The 25,072-nt window shown below is 45.8% G+C and overlaps 1 protein-coding gene across 2 annotated transcripts in view; it reads left to right on the top strand.

Annotated features, from left to right (window-relative positions):
- RABEP1 (rabaptin, RAB GTPase binding effector protein 1) overlaps nucleotides 1-25,072 on the top strand; it is a 106,454-nt gene that overhangs the window by 50,884 nt on the left and 30,498 nt on the right. For both annotated transcript variants that reach the window (XM_077482394.1, XM_077482395.1), the window contains exons 9-11: nucleotides 10,076-10,540; nucleotides 14,143-14,247; nucleotides 21,754-21,870. In XM_077482394.1, the coding sequence (XP_077338520.1) occupies nucleotides 10,076-10,540; nucleotides 14,143-14,247; nucleotides 21,754-21,870 (687 nt within the window). The remainder of the gene's footprint in view (nucleotides 1-10,075; nucleotides 10,541-14,142; nucleotides 14,248-21,753; nucleotides 21,871-25,072) is intronic.

Genomic DNA, 25,072 nt, shown 5'->3' with positions numbered 1-25,072 from the left:
GATTGGTTTGCGCAAAAGTTATAGTGTCTATAAAATAGGGGATTTATGCCATTTTTATTTATTTTATTTTTCTTTACTAGTAATGGCGGTGATCAGCTATTTTTATTGGGACTACGACATTGCGGCAGACAGATCAGACACTTTTGATACTTTTTTGGGGACCATTGACATACAGCGATCAGTGCTAAAAATAGCCACTGATTATTACTATTAATGATTTATATAGTGCCAACAATTTACGCAGCGCTTTAAAATGTAGAGGGGGGGGGGGGGCAGCACAATCACAGTACAATACAGAAGGGACAGGAGGGCCCTGCTCACAGAGCTTACATTCTAAAGGGGGAGGGGTGGTGGTGGTACAAAAGGTAATAGATGCGGGGAATGATATGATCTGATTGTTAGGCGAGTATGGGATAAGCTTCCCTGAATAAGTGAGTTTTCAGGGATCTCCTAAAAGTGTACAGATTAGGGGCTGATCGGATATACGTGGGCAGGGAATTCCAGAGGACGGGAGAGGCTCTGGAGAAGTCCTGAAGATGTGAAGACAAGCATGAGAGGAGGTAATAAGGGAGCTAGAGAGCAGGAGGTCCTGGGTGGAGCAGAGGGGATGATTTGGGCAATATCAACAGATGAGGTTGGTGATGTAGCTGAGGGCAATGTTGTGGATGGCCTTGTATGTTATGGTTAGCATTTAGAATTTTACCCACAGTGTAAAATTCAGGGGAAGCAGAGAGGGGCAGCAGTCACGGATCAGTTGGTGAGGTGTATTAGTCTAGCAGCAGCATTCATAATAGACTCAAGGGGGGGATAGCATGCGTAAGAGTAGGCCATTAAGGAGAGAATTACAGTAGTCAAGGCGGGAAATAATCAAGGAGTGAGCTTGCGTGTGGTATCGTTAGTCAGGAAGGGTCGAATTCTGGAGATGTTGTGGAGGTTAAGGCGGCAGGATTTAGCCAGTGATTGGATGTGGGGGCTGGAGGAGAGGTCAGAGTCAAGGATGACACCCAGCACCCTGGCATGTGTAAGTACCAGTGGCTGTGCTGTTGATCTTAATGGTAGAGTCATGGGGGGGGGGGGGGACCGGGAAGGAGGAAATATTACAAGCTCAGTTTTAGAAAGATTGAGTTTGAGAAAGTGGTGTGACACCCATACCGATATGTCATTCAGTAAGTTTGAGATCCATGATTTCTGTATAAATGTCACGGGCAGGGAAGGGGTTAACACTAGGGATGATCAAGGGGTTAAATGTGTCCTAGGGCACAGTTTCTTAACCTCAGTCCTCAAGGTACCCCAATAGGTCTTGTTTTCATGCTCTTCATTATTTTGCACAGGTGATTTGATCAGTTTCACTGCCTTGGTAATTACCACAGCTGTTTCATCTGAGGGAAATCCTGAAAACATGACCTGTTGGGGCACCTTGAGGACTGGAGTTGAGAAACACTGTCCTAGGGAGTGTTTCTAATTGGGGGAGGAATGGGACTGCCTGGGGGAGGAAATCGATCACTGTTCCTAAACAGTACGAACAACAGATCAGTCTCCTCACCCCTGACAGAACGGAGATCTATCTGTTTACATCGACAGACCTCTGTTCTGACTCTCTCAGGAGCGATCGTGGGTGGCCGGTGGACATCGCGGCCGCCGGGCATGCTCATCGGCTATGTCGTTGCGCCGTGCACGCACGCCTCCTAGTGCTCTGAAAGCAGCTGACGTACAGCTATGACAGGACGCCCAGGGGAGCCAACCTCCCGCACTATAACTGCGGTGGCTGGTTTCCAAGTGGTTAAATAACAAACGTGTTATACTTTGTGCAGTTGATTTTGCACTGAGCAGCCTGGATCCTCCTCTTCTCCGGTCTCTCTTCGCTGCTCCTGGCACCTTCCTCCTGTCAAGTGCCCCCACAGTCAGCAGTCACATCGAGTCACAGCTCCGTGTGTCCATTCAGACATGGAGCCACCAACCCCGCCCCCTCTCTCCCCTGATTGGCTAACGTTGACAGCTGCAGGAGCCAATGGGGAGGAGAGTCCTGGGTGGCTAAGACACTTGTGGACATCGCAGGAGAATAACCGACTGCCAGCTCAGGTAAGTAATTAGGGGGTGCTGGGGAGGCTGCCACAAACAAGGTTTTTTTTTTTAAACTTTTTGCCTTCAAAACCAATTTTTAAGTGTGTTTGCACTTTTGGGATGATATCTACCTTACTTTATATTTGGTAAATGTTCTCATTCACATAGCATAACTTAAAAATATTTTAAAATAGCTGCTTACCTTTTTACATTCTATTTTCTGATAACTCCAGCACTAAAAAAAATCCTACTTGGTTCTTTTTATGAGAGCACTGAGTCCTTTGCTCAGCAGGGATCGCTCCGTTGATCCCTGCTGAGCTGGCGGATAACAGGTCCGTCTCTGCACACAATGCAAGGATGGACCTGTCAGAGCTCCACTCACCTCTATGGGGAATTGGATGTTAATGGTCTGCCTTTCCGTTTTTCATCCAAACCGCCAGACAGATGGAAAATGGGGTTTCCAGCTATCTGAATTCAGCCAATTGGAGCGGACATGTCATCGCCGACATCCGTCGCTCCATAGACCTGCATGGAGCATCCGTTCAGGTCCGCCTAAAAGACTGACAGGCGGACCTAAATGGTCCGTCCGTGTGAAAATGGCCTGTGTTTGCCATTGTGAGTCGTGTCTTAAGCCTAGTACACACGGGCCGGATGTCGGGCGGCATCAGCCAGTTCAATAGAAACCAGCCGGCAGTCGGCTCGTGTTTACTGCAAGCGAAAGGGGCATGACTGAAAAAGGCCTGCCGATCTGCTCTCAGCTAATGGATAGTTAGTACAGCGGCTCCTTCTGACCTACAAGACATCATTATCAATAAACTTCATTTGAGGACTGTCCGTCCTAACAAGGAAATATTTGGAAACTGGGTTTCTCTGTGGTATGCTAATGTGAGAATACAGAGCTTGGGCAAACTTGCCCTAAACTTGTTCAGAAATGCTTGCGGTCAGCCATGACACATTTTTCTAAGTCTGTGGTCATCATACTTTATACAATTGAATTTTTTCTATATTTACCTTCAGCTATGTACTGCAAGAGCCTGTCTGGTTGCATAAAAATTGAAAGTGATTAGGTTTTCCAGCTGTAAAAATGCTCTTAACTCTGATAAAAGCTTAAAAACACTGAAAATGCAGCCATTTGGCGTTTGAGTGGTTTTGAGCCATAAGCTTTTACGGGAGTATAGTAAAAAAGCTAAAAAAAAATGCAAACGCTGGGGGTGTGGCCTGACCAGCGATGGAGTAAGACGGGTGTCTCCTACGAACATCCTGAGTGCCCACTGGCTAATATTTACACGCAATCGTAACCGCTAATCTCCTGAGTGGCTGTGGCTGTGGACATGTCTCCGCCGAAGAGGAATGCTGCTGCGCTGGACAAGTACCGGAGGGATCATGAGGGCCAACGTGGCGGACCGTCTTCCCCGCCGGTGGAGCCCACCATGCCGGACACAGCAAAGGTGCTGGAGGCAATCTCCTCCTGTCAATCCACCCTGACATCCAAAATCGAGGCAGTTAAGGTGGATATATCCCTAATCCGGCAGGACCTGGCCAAGCTAAGGGACCGGGTGAAAGAAACTGAGACCTGGATCGGCCAGGCCGATGATGTTCTGTTCCCAATGCAGCACGCCCAGGAGGATATGCAGAGGCAACTTCAACAACTAGCCCAGAAGCAGAACGACCTGGAAAAAGGGGTTCGCCGGTCTAACCTGCGATTCATCGGTCTCCCGGAGGGCTCTGAGGGTGCAGACCCGGCAACGTTCTTGGAAACTCTCCTGATAAAGACTTACGGCAGAGAACGCGTACGTTTATCACCAAGCTGTTAAATTATTGTGACAGAGATGCTATCCTGTGCCTCACTTGAGACAGAGGAAACATCCCGTTTCAGAATGGCCATGTATCGTTTTTCCAGACTTTTCTGCGGAAGTCCAAAAGCAGCGTTCCCGGTTTGTGGAAGTTAAAAGGCGCCTCAGAGCACACCATATTAAATATGCCATGTTGTTCCCGGCAAGGCTCCGTGTTGCGGGCGAAGACCCTGCGATGTCGGTGGCCTGGCTGGATCAGAGGGACACGGCATGGAATCGGCCACCTCAGGACTGAACACATTTGATGCTATGCGAGTAAGTCTTTCTGGACTTGGTACTGCAGTGAATTGATATGTTGACTGTATGTTTCCAGCTGAACAGACCCCTCGGACCCGCAGTCTTAGTTGTTGCTCCATGTGTACCCTCCTGGTGTGAATGGGATGTTTGCAGTTTTCCCTATCCTCTGGTGACAGCCATCATCTATGCCACTGTCCCACTAGGTTAATCCTAACTGGACTTGGGGGCTATGTGGGAGCTATTATCCATTCTCCTTCCCCCTCTCCCCCCCCCTTGGGACTTGGAAGACGGCTCTCGAGGCCCCGCGTGTGTACTACTCCTTTGAGGGCAGTGGGGTGATGGGACCCTGTGTATTAAGGTCTACACCTGTTTGTCCTTGCCCCGACTATTTAATTCTAGAGCCGCCACATGCCCCTGGGACTTGTGAGGTAACCTAAAGAAGTGGGCACCGCACGACCATGGTAATGGGCGTAAAGCCTGGACAAGCGCTTTGGTTCTTGTTACATCACCGGTTTACGGTGCGGAGGATTTGAGTTCCATCGCTGGGAACACAGCCAGCAAATGACCACCCCTGTGGCTAGTCGTTGTGGACACTGCCATGTTTTTGTTTGTTCTGGGATATATGCTCCAGCAAGGTTTGGGTAGCTGAGAGCGGGGAGGGTTGGGGTGGGATTTATGTGTTTTAATAATGGTTTAGGCTTCTATGTAGTAAGTTTATATTATGGCACAAGATATAATCTGTTATGGTACAGGCTACAACCTTTTCTTTGGGTATGCGGTGACAACTACAGGAGTGCCTATTGGCCCTGCCCTGGGGTCCGACTTCTTTCCTCCCTCAAACACATTTACTGTACCCTTCCCATGAGTGCAGTGAAGTTGCTGACCTGGAATGTCCGGGGACTTCGGGATAAACTGAAGCGCGCGGCAGTATTTGGGTGTCTTAAATCATATATAGGGCAGATATTGCAGTATTGGTAGACACATGTTACCGGACATTTGCAGCTAGCACTGAAGCGTCCATGGGTCGGCTGGGCCTACCACGCCACCTATACGCCGTACTCCCGTGGAGTTTCTGTTCTGGTTGCCAAAACGGCTCAATTTAGCTTGATTTCATTGCGAACGGACCCCCAGGGCAGGTATATATTTATGCATTGTTTATTATATGGCGAACAACACCTCATCCTGGCTTATAACCGTACTTACTCATGTTTTTCTGCAACTCACTCTATGTCCCGCATAGACTATATTGTTGTTTCTAATTGCCTACTACCCAGGCTTGTGGACACGGGCTACTATGCCAGGTCACTTTCGGACCATGCCCCTTGCTGGGCTACGTTCTCGCTGTCCCAGCCTGTTGGACCTAAATCATGGCATCTTCATCCCTTCTGGCTGTCTGCCTTAAGTGACTGTGAGGACATTCAGAGTGAGTGTCAGTTCTTTTTTAGCACCAACCGGGATACGGCATCGGTGGATCACATTTGGGAGGCCTTTAAGCTACACGTTCACTCCACTCTCACGGCGCATCAACAAAATGAAGAAGTCCTCCAAAACTCTGTTGCAAAAAGCCATTGAGGGACTGGAGTCAGCGACCACTCACTTTACCACAGACCCCACACCTAATAGGGCCCAGGTACTTAGACATCACACACGCGTAGTCGATCATCTTCAATATGAGCAGGCTAAGCAGAAGCTTTTCTTCATTAGGCAATGGGTATTCGAGCAGGGGGAGCGGGCGGGTAAGCTCCTGGCTTATTTGGCAAATCAGAACTCCAGGCCCCCAGTGGTAGTCTCCTTGACTAACCAACGGGGCGAGGAGGTGACTGACCCACCAATAGTAGCCAAGATGTTCCAGGAGTACTATGCGGCCTTATACGCCTCAGTGAACACCCCGAGGGCTGTCACTAGGGTATAACTGCAGGGGGTTCCCCTTCCCCGGCTATCTGAAGCACAGGTTAAAGACCTTGAGGCCCCTTTGACAGCAGATGAGATCGCCCTTGCAATAGCTTCCCTGGCCGTGGCCAAAGCCCCCGGTCAGGATGGCATTTCATTCGATTTTTATGCCCAATACTCCGAAACGTTACTACCAGAGTTACTGAAATTGTATAATTATATATTCGAATCCGAATCCCTCCCTGACACTTTAAGGCAAGCCATCATCATAGTAATACCTAAGCCAGGTAAAAACCCTAATTTCCCAGATTCATACCGTCCCATTTCACTACTCCAAGTCGATATCAAAATTCTGGCCAAAGTATTTGCAACCCGCCTAGGTGGAATTATTCTATCTCTTATCCATTCTGATCAAACAGGGTTCATGCCCAGGGAAAAATACGGCCATGAACATCCGCCGCTTATATATGAATATTTAGGCCAGGCATGATTCGGTGGGATCGAGAGCGGTAGTGTCTTTAGACGCTGCCAAGGCATTCGATTCCATTGAATGAGGATACCTTTGGGAGTGCCTAGGCAAATTTTGGCTTCGGCCCCAATTTCGTCAAATGGGTCACCTTATTGTACTACCGTCCAGAGTCTCGGAGATTCAGTATTTGGGGGTGCGGATCACAAGAGGACCTCGGGACTACATCCTGAATAATATCGAACCTTTGTTTTTATTTATGAAAACTCGAACCCAGACTTGGTCCCGTCTCCCTCTTGGGATCATGGGACGGGTTAACCTCTCCAAAATGATTCTGCTGTATATGCTCTGGGAACTCCCCTGTTATGATCCCTCTACAGATTTTCAAAACACTAGATGGTATCCTTAACACCTTCATCTGGGGACCATCTAGACATAAGATAGCCTGAAATACTCTTAAAAACCCGGCCTCTCTGGGGGGGCTGGCCCTCCCAGATTGTCAAACCTACTACATTCCGGTACAACTTTCCCATTTCTATCACCTACACAAATCTGATGGGCACACATATAAGGCCTTAGTATGTAGGGGTGCTGACCTTCATACACATACCCACATTCAAATGCTTCTTAGAGGGGGCCGGATGGGTGATGCCAGGACCCAATTACTGCCTCACCATAAGTGTATTTGGAGACTGGCACTTAGATTAGCGGGCGCTGACTTTTACCACTCGCACACTCCACTATAATGCAATCCTCTGTTACGGGAATTGACTCGTGCTCCTGACGTGGACTTATGGGCATCTAGGGGCGTTATTTACCTACATCAAGTTGTGTCCCCACTGGGAATCCGAGACCTTCGTTCCTTACAGGCGGAATTTGCTCTACCCCCTTACATGCAGTTCCGGTATCTGCAACTGCGGCATGCACTCTGTTCTCAGTTTCCTCAAGGCCTCCCGAATGTACAGTCTCTAGCCCTTATGGACCTGATCCTAGGTGACGACCCAGGTAAATTGATCTCGAACATGTATAATTTGTTGAGAGCCCGGACGGTAGCGCAAGTTACCGAAAGAGCCAAGACTAGGTGGGAGGAGGATTTGGGCCCCTTGGAGGGGTCGGAATGGGATAAAACGCTGGATAACGTTAAACAGGTATCACTTAGACTGCCCGACCGTCTAACACAGGTGTACATAATACACAAATCATATCTAACCCCTGCCAAAATCGCTAGATACCACTCTGATTATAACCCGGGATGCACCAGGTGCCCTAGCCCTGCGGGTACATTCTGCCACTTAATGTGGCAGTGCCCAAAGATGCAGGCGTACTGGGCACAGATCATTAAATTTTTGCATGATCATATGGACTCGCCCCTCCAACTGGACCCGAAAGTTTGTCTACTGGGTATACTCCCGGACACCACTATTGATAAATTCTTTGCCATATTCCTACACCCAACGTTGTTTAGTGCAAGAAAATTAGTGGCCAAATACTGGATGCGCCCTGGCCTTCCCACAATTCGTGAATGGATCATTGATATTAATAGTAAACCACCCTGCATAAAAATGGTACATAGGCATCATGGTTGCCCTGCTAAATATAATAAAGTTTGGGACAGATGGGTGGAAAACTTGGAAACGTGTAGAATAGACAGACTGCGATCCCGTGCGAATATAGCATTCATCCACAGGGCTCTGTGGAGGATAGCATGGCCCGTGTCTTCCTTGTAGTTCTAGGGATGAGGTGTGATTCGTCTCTTATATTATCTGAGACTGGATAGGATATGTGCCCTTATTTGACATGGATAGAGGGGGTGCTCCAGGGGAGGCGGGCTTGCGTTGTCAACAGGTTGCTCAGATCCCAAATGTTAGACCTACTAATACTTTTTTATTCATTGTGTGATCTGTCTGTACCTACTGTTTTTGTGGATTACTTAATTTTGAATAAACTTGTGCTATATTAAAAAAAAATAAAAAATGCAAACACTAAAAAATGCTTTGCCAAAAAATGCTGCAAAACTCATTCTACAGCTTACGCTACTGGTGTACATGAGGCCTAAGTTGAAAAATCTGAGATTTTTGATGCTAGCTTAACATTTGATCCACAAGTACAGAATGTTGTTAGAACATCTTTCTTTCCACTTGAGAAACATCACTTGACTAGACCTTTATGTTATCGCACACTGTGGCTGAAAAGCTGATCATAACATTTTGTGTTCTGACTTGACTACTGTGAAGCGCTATTTGCCCAATCACTCCTCTTCTGGGGTGCCAGTGAAATGGCAGATTAGAAGGGACCCCATAGCAACAAGACAGATGGAGTAAGTTAAAAAAAAAAGAAAAAATTACCCAAATGTTGTGCGAGCAGAAAGCTAATGATTGATATAAAGTTAAATTATGGGTGAAACTCCACTTTAATATTTAATGTTGGTAATACATTCAGGTAACGTGCAGTGACATTACAGCCAATAGAGCTTAGTTTTGTTTTGTTTTTTTATATTTTAAAGTTGCAGTTCTGTTGGTCAGAAAGCAGTATTTGTCTTTGAAACTAGGTTTTATTTCTAAAGACGTTCTACTGTATATCACAACAGCAAAATCTGTGTCTGTAGTGCATGTTCCAATCTTAACACCATAAATAACATGTTGTTAGATTTTTACTCCAGCAGTATGAGTTTGGCATTTCTAGAGAAATTCTTAAATAAGGCATTATAATTTAACTAAACCCATTCGATTTTAGTCAATTAAAATGTACTGGAGATTTTAGTCGACTAAACTACGACTAAAATTTAAAGCAATTCAGATGGCTAAAATACAACTAAAACTAAAATGGAATTTTTAAGTCAAGACTATGATTAAAACGAATGCTCAGTTCACAATTCTGCAGGTGCGGGAATCTCAGTGATACCCACAGCAAAAACGCACTGCTCTGCGAAAAACATGAGAAGCTACGACGCATTATTAATGCGTGTGCGGGAACTGCAGGAAAATTGTACGGTCAAAAATACCATGCGATTTCCCTGCTGCTGCATTTGGAAAGGTGCATGCAAAAACACATCGGTGGGAACTTGGCATACATAGAAATTTGACATCAAAAGTAACACTTCCTCCAAAACATGTCTACAATCTATAGAGGACAGGGCTAATTCCTGTTTTTGTTTGAAAGCAAAGCAGTGAACTTGGACTGAGTAGGACTAATAAGGGGTTAAATAGGAATTCATTTTATTTAACAAATATAAATGTGTTTCTTGTAAGATTTCTTTAATTGACGACCTATCCAGATCATAGATTTATAGGTCACAACTTTGATCTACGCTTGAATGAAATGGAAATTACAATATAACTATACACTGCACACTTTTACTCAATGACACCTACAGACTTTCTGCAAGTGTCCTTTTACACAGGACTTTCACAAGCTGCTTCTGCTCTGTAACACATAGTTATTCCTGGGGAGAGGAATAGGACATTAGGTCTTTTAAGATGTTTCTCCTAGATTTAAAATACTCATGTGGTTAAATATAATTGGCCAAAAGGCTATGTTGCAAAAGTTCACACTTTTCTTTATTTTCCAGGGTCTTCTAAACAGTTCTCATGGCTCGATCCATTCATTAGATGCAGACCTTACATTGCATGAAGGAGAATGTTTTGGCAAGCAAGAGGACTTATTTAAAGATGGACTTCGAAGAGCACAGTCTACAGATAGTCTAGGCACATCTGGATCACTGCAGGCAAAAACCTTGGTCTATAACAACAAAGCCAAATCCGCTGGCAACCTTGATGAGTCTGACTTTGGTCCCCTTGTAGGAGCAGATTCTGTTTCTGAGAATTTTGATACTTCTTCCCTTGGATCTTTGCACATGCCAAGTGGATTCATGTTAACCAAAGATCAGGAGAAAGCAATCAAAGCCATGACTCCTGAGCAAGAGGAGACGGCCTCATTGCTTTCAAGTGTCACACAGGTCACCGAGAGTGCGTATGTTTCTCCGTCTGGTTACCGTTTAGTGAGCGAGACAGAATGGAATTTATTGCAAAAAGAGGTATATTTTTCTTGTTATTTTAAGTCTAACACCATAAATAAGCAAAGTCTACTCTCAATATATACTTTGCATTACTGTTTAAGTATACAACTTTTTATTTATTTTTTGCATTGAGTGGTAAATAGGTTAAGTCCCCCCCCCCCCCCCCCCCCAAATCCAGTCAGGTTTTCATTGTCATCGATGTCCATGCTGGGGAGGTCAAATTCTCGAGTCAAGAAATGAAGGGAAATCTCCTGGGAGGAACATAGATTGCCAAAAATAATTAAAAAGGGTTCTACTCCCTACACACTATCCCAGGGGGTACTGAAATAAAATTCACGGAGGTCTGATCAATACATTTTCATCCAGCAGATGACTCGGGTCCTTCACAACCCCCTTCTTAATTTCACTACCCCGTCCCCAATCACAACCCCAGATATCAGGATCCTCAGTCCCCCTGCATATCACAATCCTGTCTTCACATGACAGTTTCCCCTGCAAAGCAGTTTTCTTAACCCCCTTTCACAGAGGTGTCCTTTGCCCCCCCCCTTCACATCCCAGTCCCCCACAGCTCTGCCCCCCCTTCACAACACAGCCCCCTTCATTACATCCCAGCCCCCCGCAGCTCTGCCCCTAATTCAAATCACTGACCCCTTCACAACACAGCCCTCTGCAGCTCTAGTCCCCCTTCACATCACAGCCTCTTGTAGCTCTGGGTCCCCTTGAAATCACACCCTCCTGCAGCTCTGGCCCCCTTCACATCATGCTGACGCGACCTCCGGCTGGAACTGTAAATGGAGTAAAATGTTACCAGCACACCATGCATCTCCAGAATGGATCCAAAGCTTTAGTCAGTGATCACATTGTTACAGCAGATAGCAAAATTTTGGCACTGCGCAGGATCCTTTCATTACATTCCTGACTAAAGGGTTCTGCCTGGCTCCGAAACATTGCTATCTGCTGTAAAACTGTCATCCCTGATTAAAGCTTTGGACCCGTGGATCCATGGTGTGCTGGTGACATACTTTTGCTCCCCACCTTCTGGGGCTGGTGCAGATAGAAGGGTGCCAGTAGTTTCTGAAGCAAGGAATGCGGTAAATATTACTGTGCTTAAAACCTAACCCAAACGAACAATAGACCTTTAGTATGTAAAAGTTATTTTTGGAGGCTTGCCTGGGGGTGAGCTTTAACTACATTATTTTTTTATTTTTTATTAAATAGATTTTATTCAGAGGCTTGTACATTTTACAAAACACATACAGATAAACTAAACAAATAAGAAAATACCATAAAATGGGCATCTGCATTATAATCCTGAGAAATTATTGCTTACAAAACTTGTTAAAGTATATGAGTAATAAATCAAAACAAGTCGCTACAAAGACATTGTATGGCTATTTCTCCATGCATCCAGCGTGCTGCACCGTGTGAAATTGTGCTCACCTACAAATTCGCCCATACCTATCATCCTCTGTACCATCAAAGGTTTGTTAACCACTTTCAGACCGGATCAATTTGCTGGTCAAAGACCAGACCACTTTTTGCGATTCGGCACTGCGTCGCTTTAACTGACAATTGCGCGGTCGTGCGACGTGGCTTCCAAACAAAATTGACGTCCTTTTTTTCCCACAAATAGAGCTTTCTTTTGGTGGTATTTACTCACCCCTGCGGTTTTTATTTTTTGCGCTATAAACAAAAATAGAGCGACAATTTGGAAAAAAACAAATTTTTCCCTCAGATTAGGCCGATACGTATTCTTCTACATATTTTTGGTAAAAAAAATCGCAATAAGCGATTATTGATTGGTTTGCGCAAAAGTTATAGCGTTTACAAAATAGGGATAGTTTTATAGCATTTTTATTAATAATTTTTTATTATTTTTTTTTTTACTAGTAATGGTGGCGATCAGCGATTTTTATTGTGACTGCGACATTGTGGGGGACCCATCAGACATTTTTGACACATTTTTGGGACCATTGTCATTTATACAGTAGTCACTGCTATATAAATGCAGTGATTCCTGTGTAAATGACACTGGCAGTGAAGGGGTTAACCAGTGGGTGGCAGTGTAGGGGTTAAGTGTTCCTAGGGGTGTGTTACTAACTGTGGGGGGGTTGGGCTTTCATTTAGTGAACACTGATCTCTGCTCCAATCACATGGAGCAGAGATCAGCGTCACTAGTTGCTAGGCAGAATGGAGAAATGCTGTTTACTCAGCATTTCCTCCATTCGGCCGTTCCGTGAGACGATCACGGGGATGCCCGCGGCGATCGAGTCCGCGGGTCCCACAACCGGACTCACGGCGCTCCCGATGGCAGGGCGGCATTGAATATTGGACGTACCTGTACGCCAATATGCCTGCCCGTGCCATTCTGTCGACGTACATCGTCGTGCGCTGGTCGGGAAGTGGTTAAGTAACCAGACTTGACTGGTGATGCTAGAATAGCATAAAACAGATACATTTTAATTTTAGTATCTCTATGGATTTTTCAGTGTCGGGGGTGGGGGGGGGGGGGGGTTTTGAACCATGGGTCCCACAACTGTGAAGTGTACCTCTCTGTTGATTAAGATGACATTCTTTGAGGAGTGTGCAATTAACTTGTGATCTCCACTCTTACACTGTAGGAGGGAGAGGGGACAGCCATTTAGATGCAATGCACTTACGAGCCAGAAATAGCAGCCTGGAAAGAGGGGTTCTAGCAGTATTTTGAAAAATTCCTCATCCAAAAACCCCAGTACACATGTCAAGGGATCATTAATCAAATTAACTTGAAATGCCCTATTGATAGTATCGATGATTCAGTGCCAGTAACGAATCGCCTTGGGGCAACGCCAGAGCAGATGTAAAAGATCAGCTGTTGTGCTGTGACAACGTGGGCAATCGAAATCATCCCTTTGATTCCATCTATGAAACTTTATGGGCGTTTTATAGAGTATAAAGGGCTGGGACAACCTCTGCGTGGGGAGAGGCAAACCAATTGAACCTGCTCCAATATCGCCTGCCACGTCTCCTCTATTTCCCCCAATATCGTCTTCCCATCCTATCCTAACTGGTATACAAATGTTGGCCTGAGATTTGTACAGCAGCATCCTGTACAGGGAGGAAATAAGACCCTTCTTGTCCACTGCATTGGCCAAGGAATCAATGAGGGGAGTGGAATTCAATCCCATATTGGTTATTTTTGCCTGTTGTAGCTGAAGATATTGAAAAAATATCAAATTGCCCCTGCAGGTCTTTCAAGGGTTAGTGATCCACACAGAAGAGTTGTGTAGAATGTATAGTGTGTCATTTTGATGAGATTTGTTTGGCACACCACTGATAAAGGTAATTTAGACCAGGCCTTACTCTTCAGTTGAAACCTGTTCAAAAGGGGTTGTAGGTTTTATTTAGATAACCTCCTACCTATGGTTGAACACAAACTCCAAGATATTTAAACAAATCCACCACTTTTATTTGTTGTGCACAGCAAGGCAACAATAATTGTTGGGAGTCAATGGGAACTACATTATTTTAATTTAAAATTGATTGCTCTTTTGCTGAGGATTATGTGTATTGCTTTTCATCGTGCTCTCAATTTGTTACTTAAGATTCCATGGAGAACAGTTTTATGTTGTGTTTTGCAGGTGCACACAGCTGGTAATAAGCTAGGACGACGTTGTGATATGTGTTCAAATTATGAAAAACAGTTGCAGGGTATTCAAACACAGGAGGCAGAAACAAGAGATCAAGTGAGTCCTTAATCTATACATTTTTGTAGTAAAGCTTTGTCTGATCTTCGTGAAGAATGACTCACTCAGTGCTTGCGTATCATATCCAGTAAATGGGCCAATCTGTTCAATAAAGAACTTTTGGTGATTCTTTCTCACTCACTAAACGACACAGGAATTTGGAGACCAGTTGGTTATAGGGATTCTTATAAGAGGATTGGACACAGAGTTAATGTAACCCCAACTGCACTCAGCTGGCCTCAGTTTTAAAGAAGAATTTCTCTTATATTCATCGACTGACACAGCTTCTCTCTTTAGACCATTGGGTTGTTATGCCACCTTCAGGAGAGGACTAGGCATTACATGTTAATGTGATAATAAAACTAGAACTTTCTAGTCCCGCCCCAAGGGGCGGTCCCTTAGGTAACAACCCCTCAGCATGCTACTGCAGCCTCAGTTTTATTTTGCCTAGTGAAGGAGAAGGACCTAGGAACCCTGACGGGCCCATCGGTCCGTGGATTTTTCTGCAGAAGCTTTGCTTTTTGCGCAAGTTGAATGATCCTGTGATCTGCTAACAGCCGGCTGGGTAACAGGCTGGATATCCTTATCCTTGTAGTCTTCCCCAGCCTGGCCAGCGAGCGTGTGCAGGTCGCAGCTACATGCTAGGTCTGCCACGACATACTTCAGCTACAGAGGTGGTCGGTGAGCTTTTATGCTCCGGGGCACACATATGACTGGGCTACTGATGTCTGCGTAACAGTGTGCCAAGGCCAGCAGCCACCCCGTACTGATCGGAAAGTGGGTCTGTGATGGAATGTCTCCCAGCTCTTCAGGACTGGTAAGTACAGCTCTCCCTGCCTCTGTGGGGCTGAGCAGCTGGGCATTCCCTGGGAGGTCGATTCGGGGGTCCCTCACCTCTCTCTCTCTTCTCTCCCTGTCCCCATCTTCCCCACCTCCCATGGGGGATGCTGCATGTGGCTGCTGAGCGGTCTGTGTGTCTGTACAGGGGCTCTCCGGGGGGGGGGGGGTCCTCAGTTCGTTTGTTGCCAAGATGGAGGCGGTGCGTGGACGCAAGGTGCTATAATGCGGCCCCTGCCCCCCATCCTTTGGGGAGAGCTCTGACACAGACTCGGCCCTACTGAGGCTGGTGACCCCTGCCATGTCGTTTCAGACGACACTGACCAGGACCGTTCAGACAGTGAGGATGAGTCCCCGTCCGGGTCCATGCGCAACAAAGCGCTTGTTGGAGCACTTATCACAGCTGTGCATGATACCCTGAAAATTCAGGAGCCAGCAGATCCCTCTGCTGATGTAGCAATTCATTTTGGGTCCCGTAAGCCAGCCCGTTCAAGGTGTTCCTGTATCTGACAAGTTCATTTACAAGGAGTCGACCGCAATTGACCTTTTCGGTCCCCAAATATATGGCGGTGCATTACCCCTTTGAGGAAAGCCTTCTCAAGAAGTGGTTGGCCCCTGCGTTCATGGATCCCCCCAGTATCCATGTTAAACAATGTAACCAGGATCCCGGTACTCCTGCATTTAAGGATCCCATGGACAAGAAGGCCAAGGCAGTGGCTCGTTCCTTGTTTGCGGTTGTGGGGTCAACCATGCGACCAGTACTGGAATCCGCACTTGTGTCGCAGACACTATCTGAGTGGGCAAAAATGTTGCACCGCGAATTGGGAGAACAGGCTTCTCCTGTCTGCGTGGAACTAGCAGACCAGCTAGTACAGGCCTTAAGTACGTTTGTGATGCGGCCCTGGATACCCTCCCTCTGTTATCCAGGGCCTCAGTGTCAGCAGTGGTGCTGAGGCACCTGATTTGGTTAAAATGCTGGTCGGCTGACCAGGCATCCAAGAAAGCCCTGACGGATCTACCCTTCCTTGGCGACCGGCTCTTTGGAGCCTCTTTGGATGACATTATTAAAAATGCCACAGGTGGTAAGAGTACACTGCTCCCACAGGGCAGGAAGGCTAAGGAGCCATGCCGTAATGGAGGCCCTCATTTTCCTCTCACAAGCGGCTTTCGTCCACCCAGAGCTTTGGGCAAATGTCCCCAGCCCGACAGGACGACTTCTGAAGGACAAAAGTGTCCCTGGAACCGCAAGCCTGTGAGAAAAAGTGCTACCGCATGAAGGTTTGCCCCCGCCCGCAACTTGGGTGGGGGGTCGCCTTTGGGAGTTTGCAGCCCGGTGGACCTCTCGGCTATCCGACTAATGGGTCTGCAATCTGATTTCCTCCAGCTACAAGATGGAGTTCCTCTCTTGGCTGCAATACAGATTCTTCCCCTCCAGCATACCCGTACTCCCGGCTCGCCGGGAGGCCCTCTTGGGGGGGTGGTAAGAGAGCTGCTGAATCGTGGGGTGATAGTACCTGTTCTGGAATCGGAACGTTTCCAGTGGTTCTACTCAAACTGTTTGTAGTCCCCAAGAAGGAAGGGGTACGTCCAATCTTGGACCTGAAAGCCGTTAATTACTTTGTAAAAGTATAGGGGTTCAGAATGGAATTGGTTCGCTCTCGCTGCACTCCTTCAAGGGGACTCCCTGGAGTCTTTGGACATCCAGGATGTGTACCTGCACATACCCATTTGCCTTCGGCATCAGATATTTCTGTGGTTCACAGTTGGGGAAGCCCACTACCAGTTTGTAGCTCTTCCCTTTTGGTTTGGCATCAACCCCCCGAGTCTTTACCAAGGTATTGGCTCCTGTTTTGGCGTTGCTGCGACAACGCAGGATCGCAATCGTGGGTTACCTAGACGATCTCCTCCGGAGAGCATCTTCCACCTCGGCGTTAGAGAAGGATGTGGCAATCACCATGCAGACCCTGCAGGAAATTGGGTGGCTGTGCAGACTCTCAGAGCCGTGGTAAAACCACTGATGAACTTCAGGTGGTTGTCGCTGTTGCTTCTGCATGAGTCCAGAGACTCATGGTGGCCTCCTTCGAGGAAGTACCATATGCCCAGTTTCACACCAGAGTCTTGCAGAAGGAGATTTTGACAAAGTGGGACAAATCTGCGTTGTCCCTGGATTGGCAGATTCAGGTGAGCCAGTTATTCAGGGATTTCCTGATCTGGTAGCTGAAGTCCCCGTTACTTCAGTCGAGGAAGTGGACAGTGATTACAACGGACGCTAGCCTATCCAGCTGGGGTGGAGTAATGGGACTACGATCGACTCAGAATCTCTGGTCGACTGAGGAATCCAAGTTGCCGATCAACCTGCTCGATCTGAGAGCGATCAGGCTATGCCTCTCCACATGGTCGATGCGACTGCAAGGGCATCAGATCAGGATCCAGTTGGACAACGCCACGGCTGTGGCATATGTCGATCACCAAGGAGGAACAAGAAGCTCGGCCGCCACGCGGGAGGTCGCTCACATACTTCGGTGGGCAGAGCAACATGTACCGGCCCTGTCGGCCATTTACATCCCGGGAGTGGAGAACTGGCAGGCAGACTATCTAAGTTGCCAGATGCTGGACCCAGGAGAATGGGCGTTGCAACCGGAGGTGTCCAGGCTACTGTGCCTGCTGTGGGGCACACCAGACGTTGATCTTCTGGCCTCCTTTTTTTTGGGTAAAAACGCAGTACCTTTTTAAGTTAATGCACTGTTGCATTTGTTGCCGCAGTTTTGGTGCGGTTTGAGGGTAGTACTTCTCTGTTGAGGAGCACCCTGTTTTTTTGTGGTGGTTATTCCACACACTGTAGTTTTTTTTGTGGGTAAAGTTTGTACTAGCTCCCACATGCTATGGTGGATGAAGTTTTTTTTTTATACGGTTTTCCCACCCCTTGTTTTGGCACTGCTTGGGGACATTCCAATGGTCTAAAGAGAGAAGCTGTGTCAGTCGGTGAATATAAGAGAAAATAGGATTTTTTGTACTCACCGTAAAATCCTTTTCTCTGTATTTCACCGACTGACACAGCACCCTCCCCTTATTTTTCTTTACGTTATACTGCTTGTTGACGTACTGAGGCTGCAGTAGCATGCTGAGGGGTTGTTACTTAAGGGACCGCCCCTTGGGCAGAACTAGAAAGTTCTAGTTTTATTATCACATGTTAACATGTAATGTCTAGTCTTCTCCTGAAGATGGCATAACAACCCAATGGTCTAAAGAGACGCTGTGTCAGTTGGTGAATTACAGAGAAAAGGATTTTACGGTGAGTACAAAAAAATCCTATTTGCCTTCCTGAGAAAAGTCTAACCTTTTTTCCATCTTCCCTGTGTTTTTTTTTATTTTATTTTTTATTTTGTTTTTAAACTAAGATAGGGTTTATAGTGCCACCTCCCAGGAGTAAAAAACAAAGCACCCCCCTAGGGACAGTCCCTGTTAGTGATCACACCCCTCATCTGCTATAAGTGTAACCCTGAGTTTCTAAAACTATAGGATGATGCCTCTGAGGAGATGAAGGCTGCTGCCATTACACCTCTGACATAGAGATCCTCTCTTTTATTCAAACCACTTTAAAACTAGAGAATCGGTCTGCAGCTTATACCAGTGCTGTTACTGGTCTAGGCTCCTTTAAAAGCCGGAAGACCATCAAGACCCTTCCATGACTGTTCCCAGCTTTTCTTGACCCTGACAAAGCTGTTCACAACTCCCAAACACCTGGCGGTCAAGTATCTGTTTGAAGAATCCTGCATTAAGAAGTAGGCTATTCCCGCAGTAAATCTGGCAGTATTGCATCTTAACAAAGTATTGACCATTTCCGTAGAGTATTTGCCTGTGTTTAAGGATACCATTGATAAACGATTAAAGACTCTTTCCAAGGCCTTATTTTTCTGGCAGGCTCAGGTCTGCATTCTGCCTTGGCAGTGATGCTAGTCTGTCAATCCTTGGTAAACTGGACTAAGGCCATAAGAAGTGATCCAGTCTGTTTTCAAGCTGATCCCTTGTGGAGCATTTTAAGCCTGTGTGTGGAGCCCTAAGCTACTGGGTACGCAGGCTGCTGGTTGCCCCCCCCCCATCTTATTTATTGGTGAAAACGCTGAAGACTCTCAGCTAAAGTGTCCAGAGCAGGCATGCTTTATAAAAGCAGTTGCTGTGCATGCCTTTCAAAGGGTCAAAGTCTCTTCAGAGCTGCCTTGAACATCCTCATCTGCTTCAGCAGAAGGCTAAAGCTCAAGAATGAACCCCTCCTCCGAGTCCAAGAAGAGTTCCATTTCAATACATCACAGGTCTCAAAAGCCAAAGCCAAACACCCAGCTAAACTGCAAACCTTGAGCTTTAAAGTCCTCCTAACCTTCAGATGAACCCAATTCAGCATAAAAGGGCACCACCTCTGTTAACCTTTTCTACCTTGTCCATTGTTTACTTTCCAGGCATAGACAATTGGCAGGCAGACTTCCTTAGCTGGTAGCATCTGGTCTTGGGAAAGTGTTTTCCTATACCTTGAGGGGTTTGGGGACGTGTCATACGTTGGTGAAGCCAGATGTGGTTTTCAGGTCTCCAGCTTTAACAACAAACTGGACTGGTTTCCAGAGGCAGAAATACCTTAATGGATGATCTGGTAACTCTGTGGGACTGGCCCGCTCTATGCCTTTTTATCTTCTCAAATTAGTTCCCTGTCTACTGTGCAGGATTTAGATCAGGGCATTCCAGTGACCCTCATAGCTGGACTGGCCCATGCAGATGTGGTACTACAACCTAACTGGACTGCTAATAGATTCACCTTGTGCTTTACTAGATTGTCTAGTTTTCTGTCTCGTGGTCCAGTCTACCACTCTGCTTCACAGTCGCTAGCTATAAAGACATGTCTGTTGAAGCCCAGGTCTTAAAGAGACAGGGGCATCTCTAAATTGGTGTTGAGAAAAACACCCTTTTTTTCTACGTTGGATCGGCATTTCACCTCAACATTGTTCTTCTAGCCCTCTGTCTGGCTCCAGTTTATTTGAAGATTTCCCCTTTATTGTTTAGATGTAGTTTAAGCTGCGCTTGTCTACCTCGCAGCAACTGCAAGCATTAGAAATGCTGACTCTCTCCTTATCATCCCTACTCTACTATATATGTGTGCTTCTTGGACTTTTCAGTAACTATTTCCCAAATTTGCAAGCCTGCCATCTGGTCTACTGTTCATTTTTTCTCTAAAGCTCTACACACAGATCAAAATGCTACCGGATCAGCAGGATCTAGCTGAATTTCAATCTATGTGTAGCCCTTCCTGTTAGAGCAGCACTGTTGAAACCTGTAGCGAGTCGGCCTCAGCGCTGAATAGCACGGGGAGTACTTACTGTCAGACTACAATGTCCCGGCAGGGGAGAGGAATCCTGCATCCACATTGCTTGTGTTGATGCAGGAATCAGTTATTTGTTTTCAGCCCGCTGACTGAACAAATATAAAAAGAAATTTTTGTACCCAGCTTAACTTCACTTAGATGTTAAGGCCTCATCTCATGCCAGTTTTGGGTGTAGGGTCCTTTGGGTGGCTCAGTTAACTGCAGGCAACCCCCAATTTCTATTTTGTGTGGACCTGTTAGTGTTTTGTTGCTGTTTCCTATCCCTCAGCACTGCTTTTGGATGTCCCCGAATTCTTGTGTCCCTTAAAAGAGAAGTATGGGATTTTTTATTTTTTATCCCTTAATCATACTTACCTAGGTGGATGCAGCATCTGTCTCCCGCCACCTCTTCACTGAGAACCGAGCCACTGAACATCATCGATGGTGTGGTTCTCTCACCTCCCTGAGTGTAGAGCCGCTGCCTATCAGTCAGCAGCTCTCCTGCTCTGCTCCTCCACGCTCACTGAAGTGCTGAGCTGTGGAGGGGTGGGGAGTGGCTGTCTCAGAGTCCTGCTGAGAGGCTGTGACTGCCATCAGTCCAGGCACCTGACGGATCCAGACCGCTCTCTGCTGAAAATAGGCCACAGGAGTGCAAAAGGAATTGCACTCCTGTGACCCATAGGAGAAGCCCAGCTGAATGAACTCAGGCTGGACTTCTCCTTTAATGAATGAGAGAGAAAATTGGATTTTTGAACTTGCTCTAAAATCAATTTTTTGGAGTTTGAGTGACATAGGTCCCACCCCTCAGTGTTTATAATCATTCTCATGGTTCTGCTTTTCCACTAAACTGAGCCATGCTTGGGAGTCGGAGGAGTCCTACCAAGCCAGTTATTTTTCTTTTGCTTCCCAGTGTCCAGTCATTCTGTAGACTGCAGTATAATGCAACAGTCTGAATTCTTGTGTCCCTAAATAAACGCCAAAAAATTTATTTGACAGTAACTGCAAAAATCCTATTTTTATGAATGTGTGCGTCTTACTGTGCAGGTTTGATTCTGGAATGCCAGTGTCAACTAAGTGAATTTGCAAGCTACAGCAATATGTAGGCTGATTGGGGGGGGGGTCTCTATAGCTTTAAACATTATGTAATTAAAAGACCGTTGTGATGAAAAAATGTGTTCTGTATTCTTTACATCAATAATAAATTGAAGCTACCGTGCTTGTTTTTTAGCAGTATCAAGTTGGACGTTAGCTGTTATGGTACCTGAAAAGTTTTACTGACTAGTTTTAAAAAAAATCTTTTATAGTAATGGTGTTGTTCACAGGTTAAAAAACTGCAAGTAATGCTGAGACAAGCAAATGACCAATCTGAGAAAAGCTTAAAAGAAAAGCAGGAACTGGAGGATTATTTAAAGCAAAATTCTGAAGAAACTGCTAAACAGGTATGAATTTGTATATTTTGCCAATGCCATCTATTTGCTCCATCCTGACAGATTACACCAATTGCTAGTAGTATCTATAGTAGATCATGTTTGATTTACTTTTGGGTGGGAACGTTATCTCTGTTTTCACCAAAAAAAATAGCTAGTGGTGTGTTTATGTATTGATTTGCCTTGTCTCATGCTTCGCTCTACCAATTAGCTTTCTTTTTAAAATCATTTAACTAAAATAACTTGTTAGCTAATTTAGTAGTATGGACTCTTGCACAGTACTAGTTAAGTATACAATATTCTACAGAATTATGGGAGCTACATCCTACAAATAGGAAGTAAATAGAAGCTTGGCAATGAGAATTGCCAAATTTTATTCAGAATTTTGGATATACCGATGTACATTACTGTAAACTGAAGCACAACACTTGCATTGTTCAGGGAATGTTGATGCTTACTGATGCTCTTCACATTGATGACAGCCTGATACATTCTTAGAAATGTAATGGGTATCAGCATGCTCTATCAGTGGTATTGTATGAGGAACAGAAACATGTTTCTGTTCACTTATGTTTCTTAACCTTTAAAATAATCTGCAAAGCATTTAGAGCCTTAACAGCCTGCTTAAACTGTACAATTAAGGACATTTTTTACTTGTAGTTGGTGCGTTGTATAAAGTAGGAAAAAAAAACAACTTTAATATGACACTTAAAGAGGAAGTAAACCCTGATGGGTTTACTTCCTCTTTTTTTCCCTGCAAAGGTAAAGCATAATGGACTACTATGCATCGCATAGTAGCTCATTATGTGTCACTTACCTGACACAGGAGCCAGCGAAGTCGCCGCTGTCCCCTGTAGTCCGCCTCATCCATGTTGCTTGTGGCGTCTCGCAGCTCCGACGAATCACAGCGGCGCAACCGCGATGACGTCACTCCCGCGCATGCGCACGGGAGTCGCGCCTCGCAGCTCCGCCGCTGTCATACGGCGAAGCCGCGATGACGTCACTCCCGCGCATGCGCACGGGAGTCGACAAATTTGGCAAATCCATTCTTGGATTTGCCGCATTTAGTGCGCATGCGCGCCGCTGTCTACGGCGCATGCGCCGTAGACAGCGGTGCCCATTTTCGGGCAAATATCTCCTAAACCATATAGGTTTAGGAGATATTGCTTGGACCTACAGGTAAGCCTTAATCTAGGCTTACCTATAGGTCCAAGTTGTTTGGAAGGGTTTACTTCCTCTTTAATGTGAGATTAATGTTGCATATATGCTTGCTTTATTCTTGAAGGTTTAATGAACCTAATTGAAAACAAAATTGTCATTGAGTTAATGTTATCTTTTAATTCCTGCCATGGCTGCAAAGCATCGCAGCCGCAACATGTTTTTCCTCCAAAGCTGTTGTCTCTGCAGCTAAGAAAGTAGCAGTTGGGGATGTAAAAATGTGGCTCAACCGCAAGGTTTTATCACCCCCAAACTCATGTGTGAACGAGCCCTTATAGTGCAGCCCATAGCAGTGTCTCCACTTTCAACCACACCAGTCACAGTGTTGCCACACCAGTGTAGCTAGATCAATTTTCCTGATTGCTAGCACACCAGACCAGTGCAGCCAGCAATAATTTTCCAGACCACCACTAAGGCCTGATTCACACCTACGCATTTTTAGTGCTTTTTGCATTTTGCAGGTTTGCACTACAGAAAGTGTTCCATAGGAAACCATGTTAAATGGACTGTACTGAAAATATGCAAAAAGCATTAAAAATGCGTAGGTGTGAATAGAACCTCAACCATTGTATGCCAGCAACATTGTTCATTACCACCATCACACCAGCTACATTGTCACCAGACCAATGTATGCAAGCAACAGTGTTCTTGATTGCTGCCACAACAATGCCCGTATCGCCAGACCAGTGTACGCCAGCAACAGTGTTCTGATCGCCACTAGACAAGTCCCAATGTCACCAGACCAGTGCAGGCCAGCAACAGTATTCTTGATCACTGCCCCACCAGCCCCAGTATCACCACACTAGTGCAGCCAGCAACAATGTTCCTGATCATCGCCACACCAGTCCCAATGCTACTAGACCAATGTCATCCAGCAACCGTGTTACTTAACACTGCCACAGCAATCTTCATGTCACCAAGCCAGTGTAAGTTATGAACAGTTTTCCTGATTGCTTCCACACCAGTCACAATTTTGCTAGACCAGTGCCACCACATTAATACGGTGTCACTAGAGCCTGTGCAGCCAGGACAGTGTTCCTGATCACCGCCACATGAGCGCAGTGCACATTTCTCCCTATTTTTGGGACCAATGTTTTGCCTGTTTGTTGACCATGTCTCTGCCTGCTGTCTGAACTGACCCATCATAGTGCCCCACTGGCTATATTCTGTGAGAAGCTAGTCCCAGCCATCCCTTATGGACAACTGCACTCCTGGAGCCACAGGCATGCCTTTGTTCTTCCTTCCTTCCTTCCTTCCTTCAGTCTCCTGTAGGTCCTGGTCAGTAAACATGCTATTACTGGGAGAAGCCACGTACCAGTAGGCTAAACTTGCTTGGCTTATAGAAATGGGCTGCTATAGCTGATACTACACTAAGTTATATTCCCTGACCACACATACAGAGGTAAACATTACAGTCCCCTGAATTTTATAAAGTTAATATTTGTGATACAATATCTGGTACATAATCAGTCCAAACATTGAAAGTTTCACAAATGTGGTATCCCCATACTCTGGAGGAGCAGCAGAATGTGGCTTGGGGTGAAATTCTAAGTATGCCCATGCTGTGTGAAAAATGTCTTATTGAATTGACAACTTTGTGTAAAAAAAATTATTTCATCATCTTTCCAAATTTGCCAAAAATGTTCAGCTCACCATGCCTTTTAAAAATACCCCTGTGGGTGTTTACTCTCCAAAATGTGGTCATTTTTTGGGTGTTTCTGCTGTCCTGGTGCTCCAGGGCCTCCAAACGTGTTAGGTACTCAAGATATTAGATGTATCATTTATATTCCTCAACAGCCTTAAAGCATTTAACTCAAAAAATCTTATTCCCTTTAAAGCATGTTATATAGCACAGCACAGTGCTTGTGCTGTGTCATTTGGCCCCCTGTATTACCTATCTGATCCTGACAGTTTCTACCCTCCCCCTGTACGCTGACTCCGATATATCTGCTGACCTGATCAGAGAGGGGAGGGGGGTAGAGGACACAGGAGACAG

This window comes from Lithobates pipiens, unplaced genomic scaffold, assembly GCF_037356315.1.
Source record: "Lithobates pipiens isolate NorthernLeopardFrog02 unplaced genomic scaffold, aLitPip1_a1.2 Scaffold_16, whole genome shotgun sequence".
Classification (NCBI taxonomy): Eukaryota; Metazoa; Chordata; class Amphibia; order Anura; family Ranidae; genus Lithobates; species Lithobates pipiens.
The sequence above is the reverse complement of the archived record's forward strand: the minus strand, read 5'-3'. Positions and strand labels throughout refer to the sequence as shown.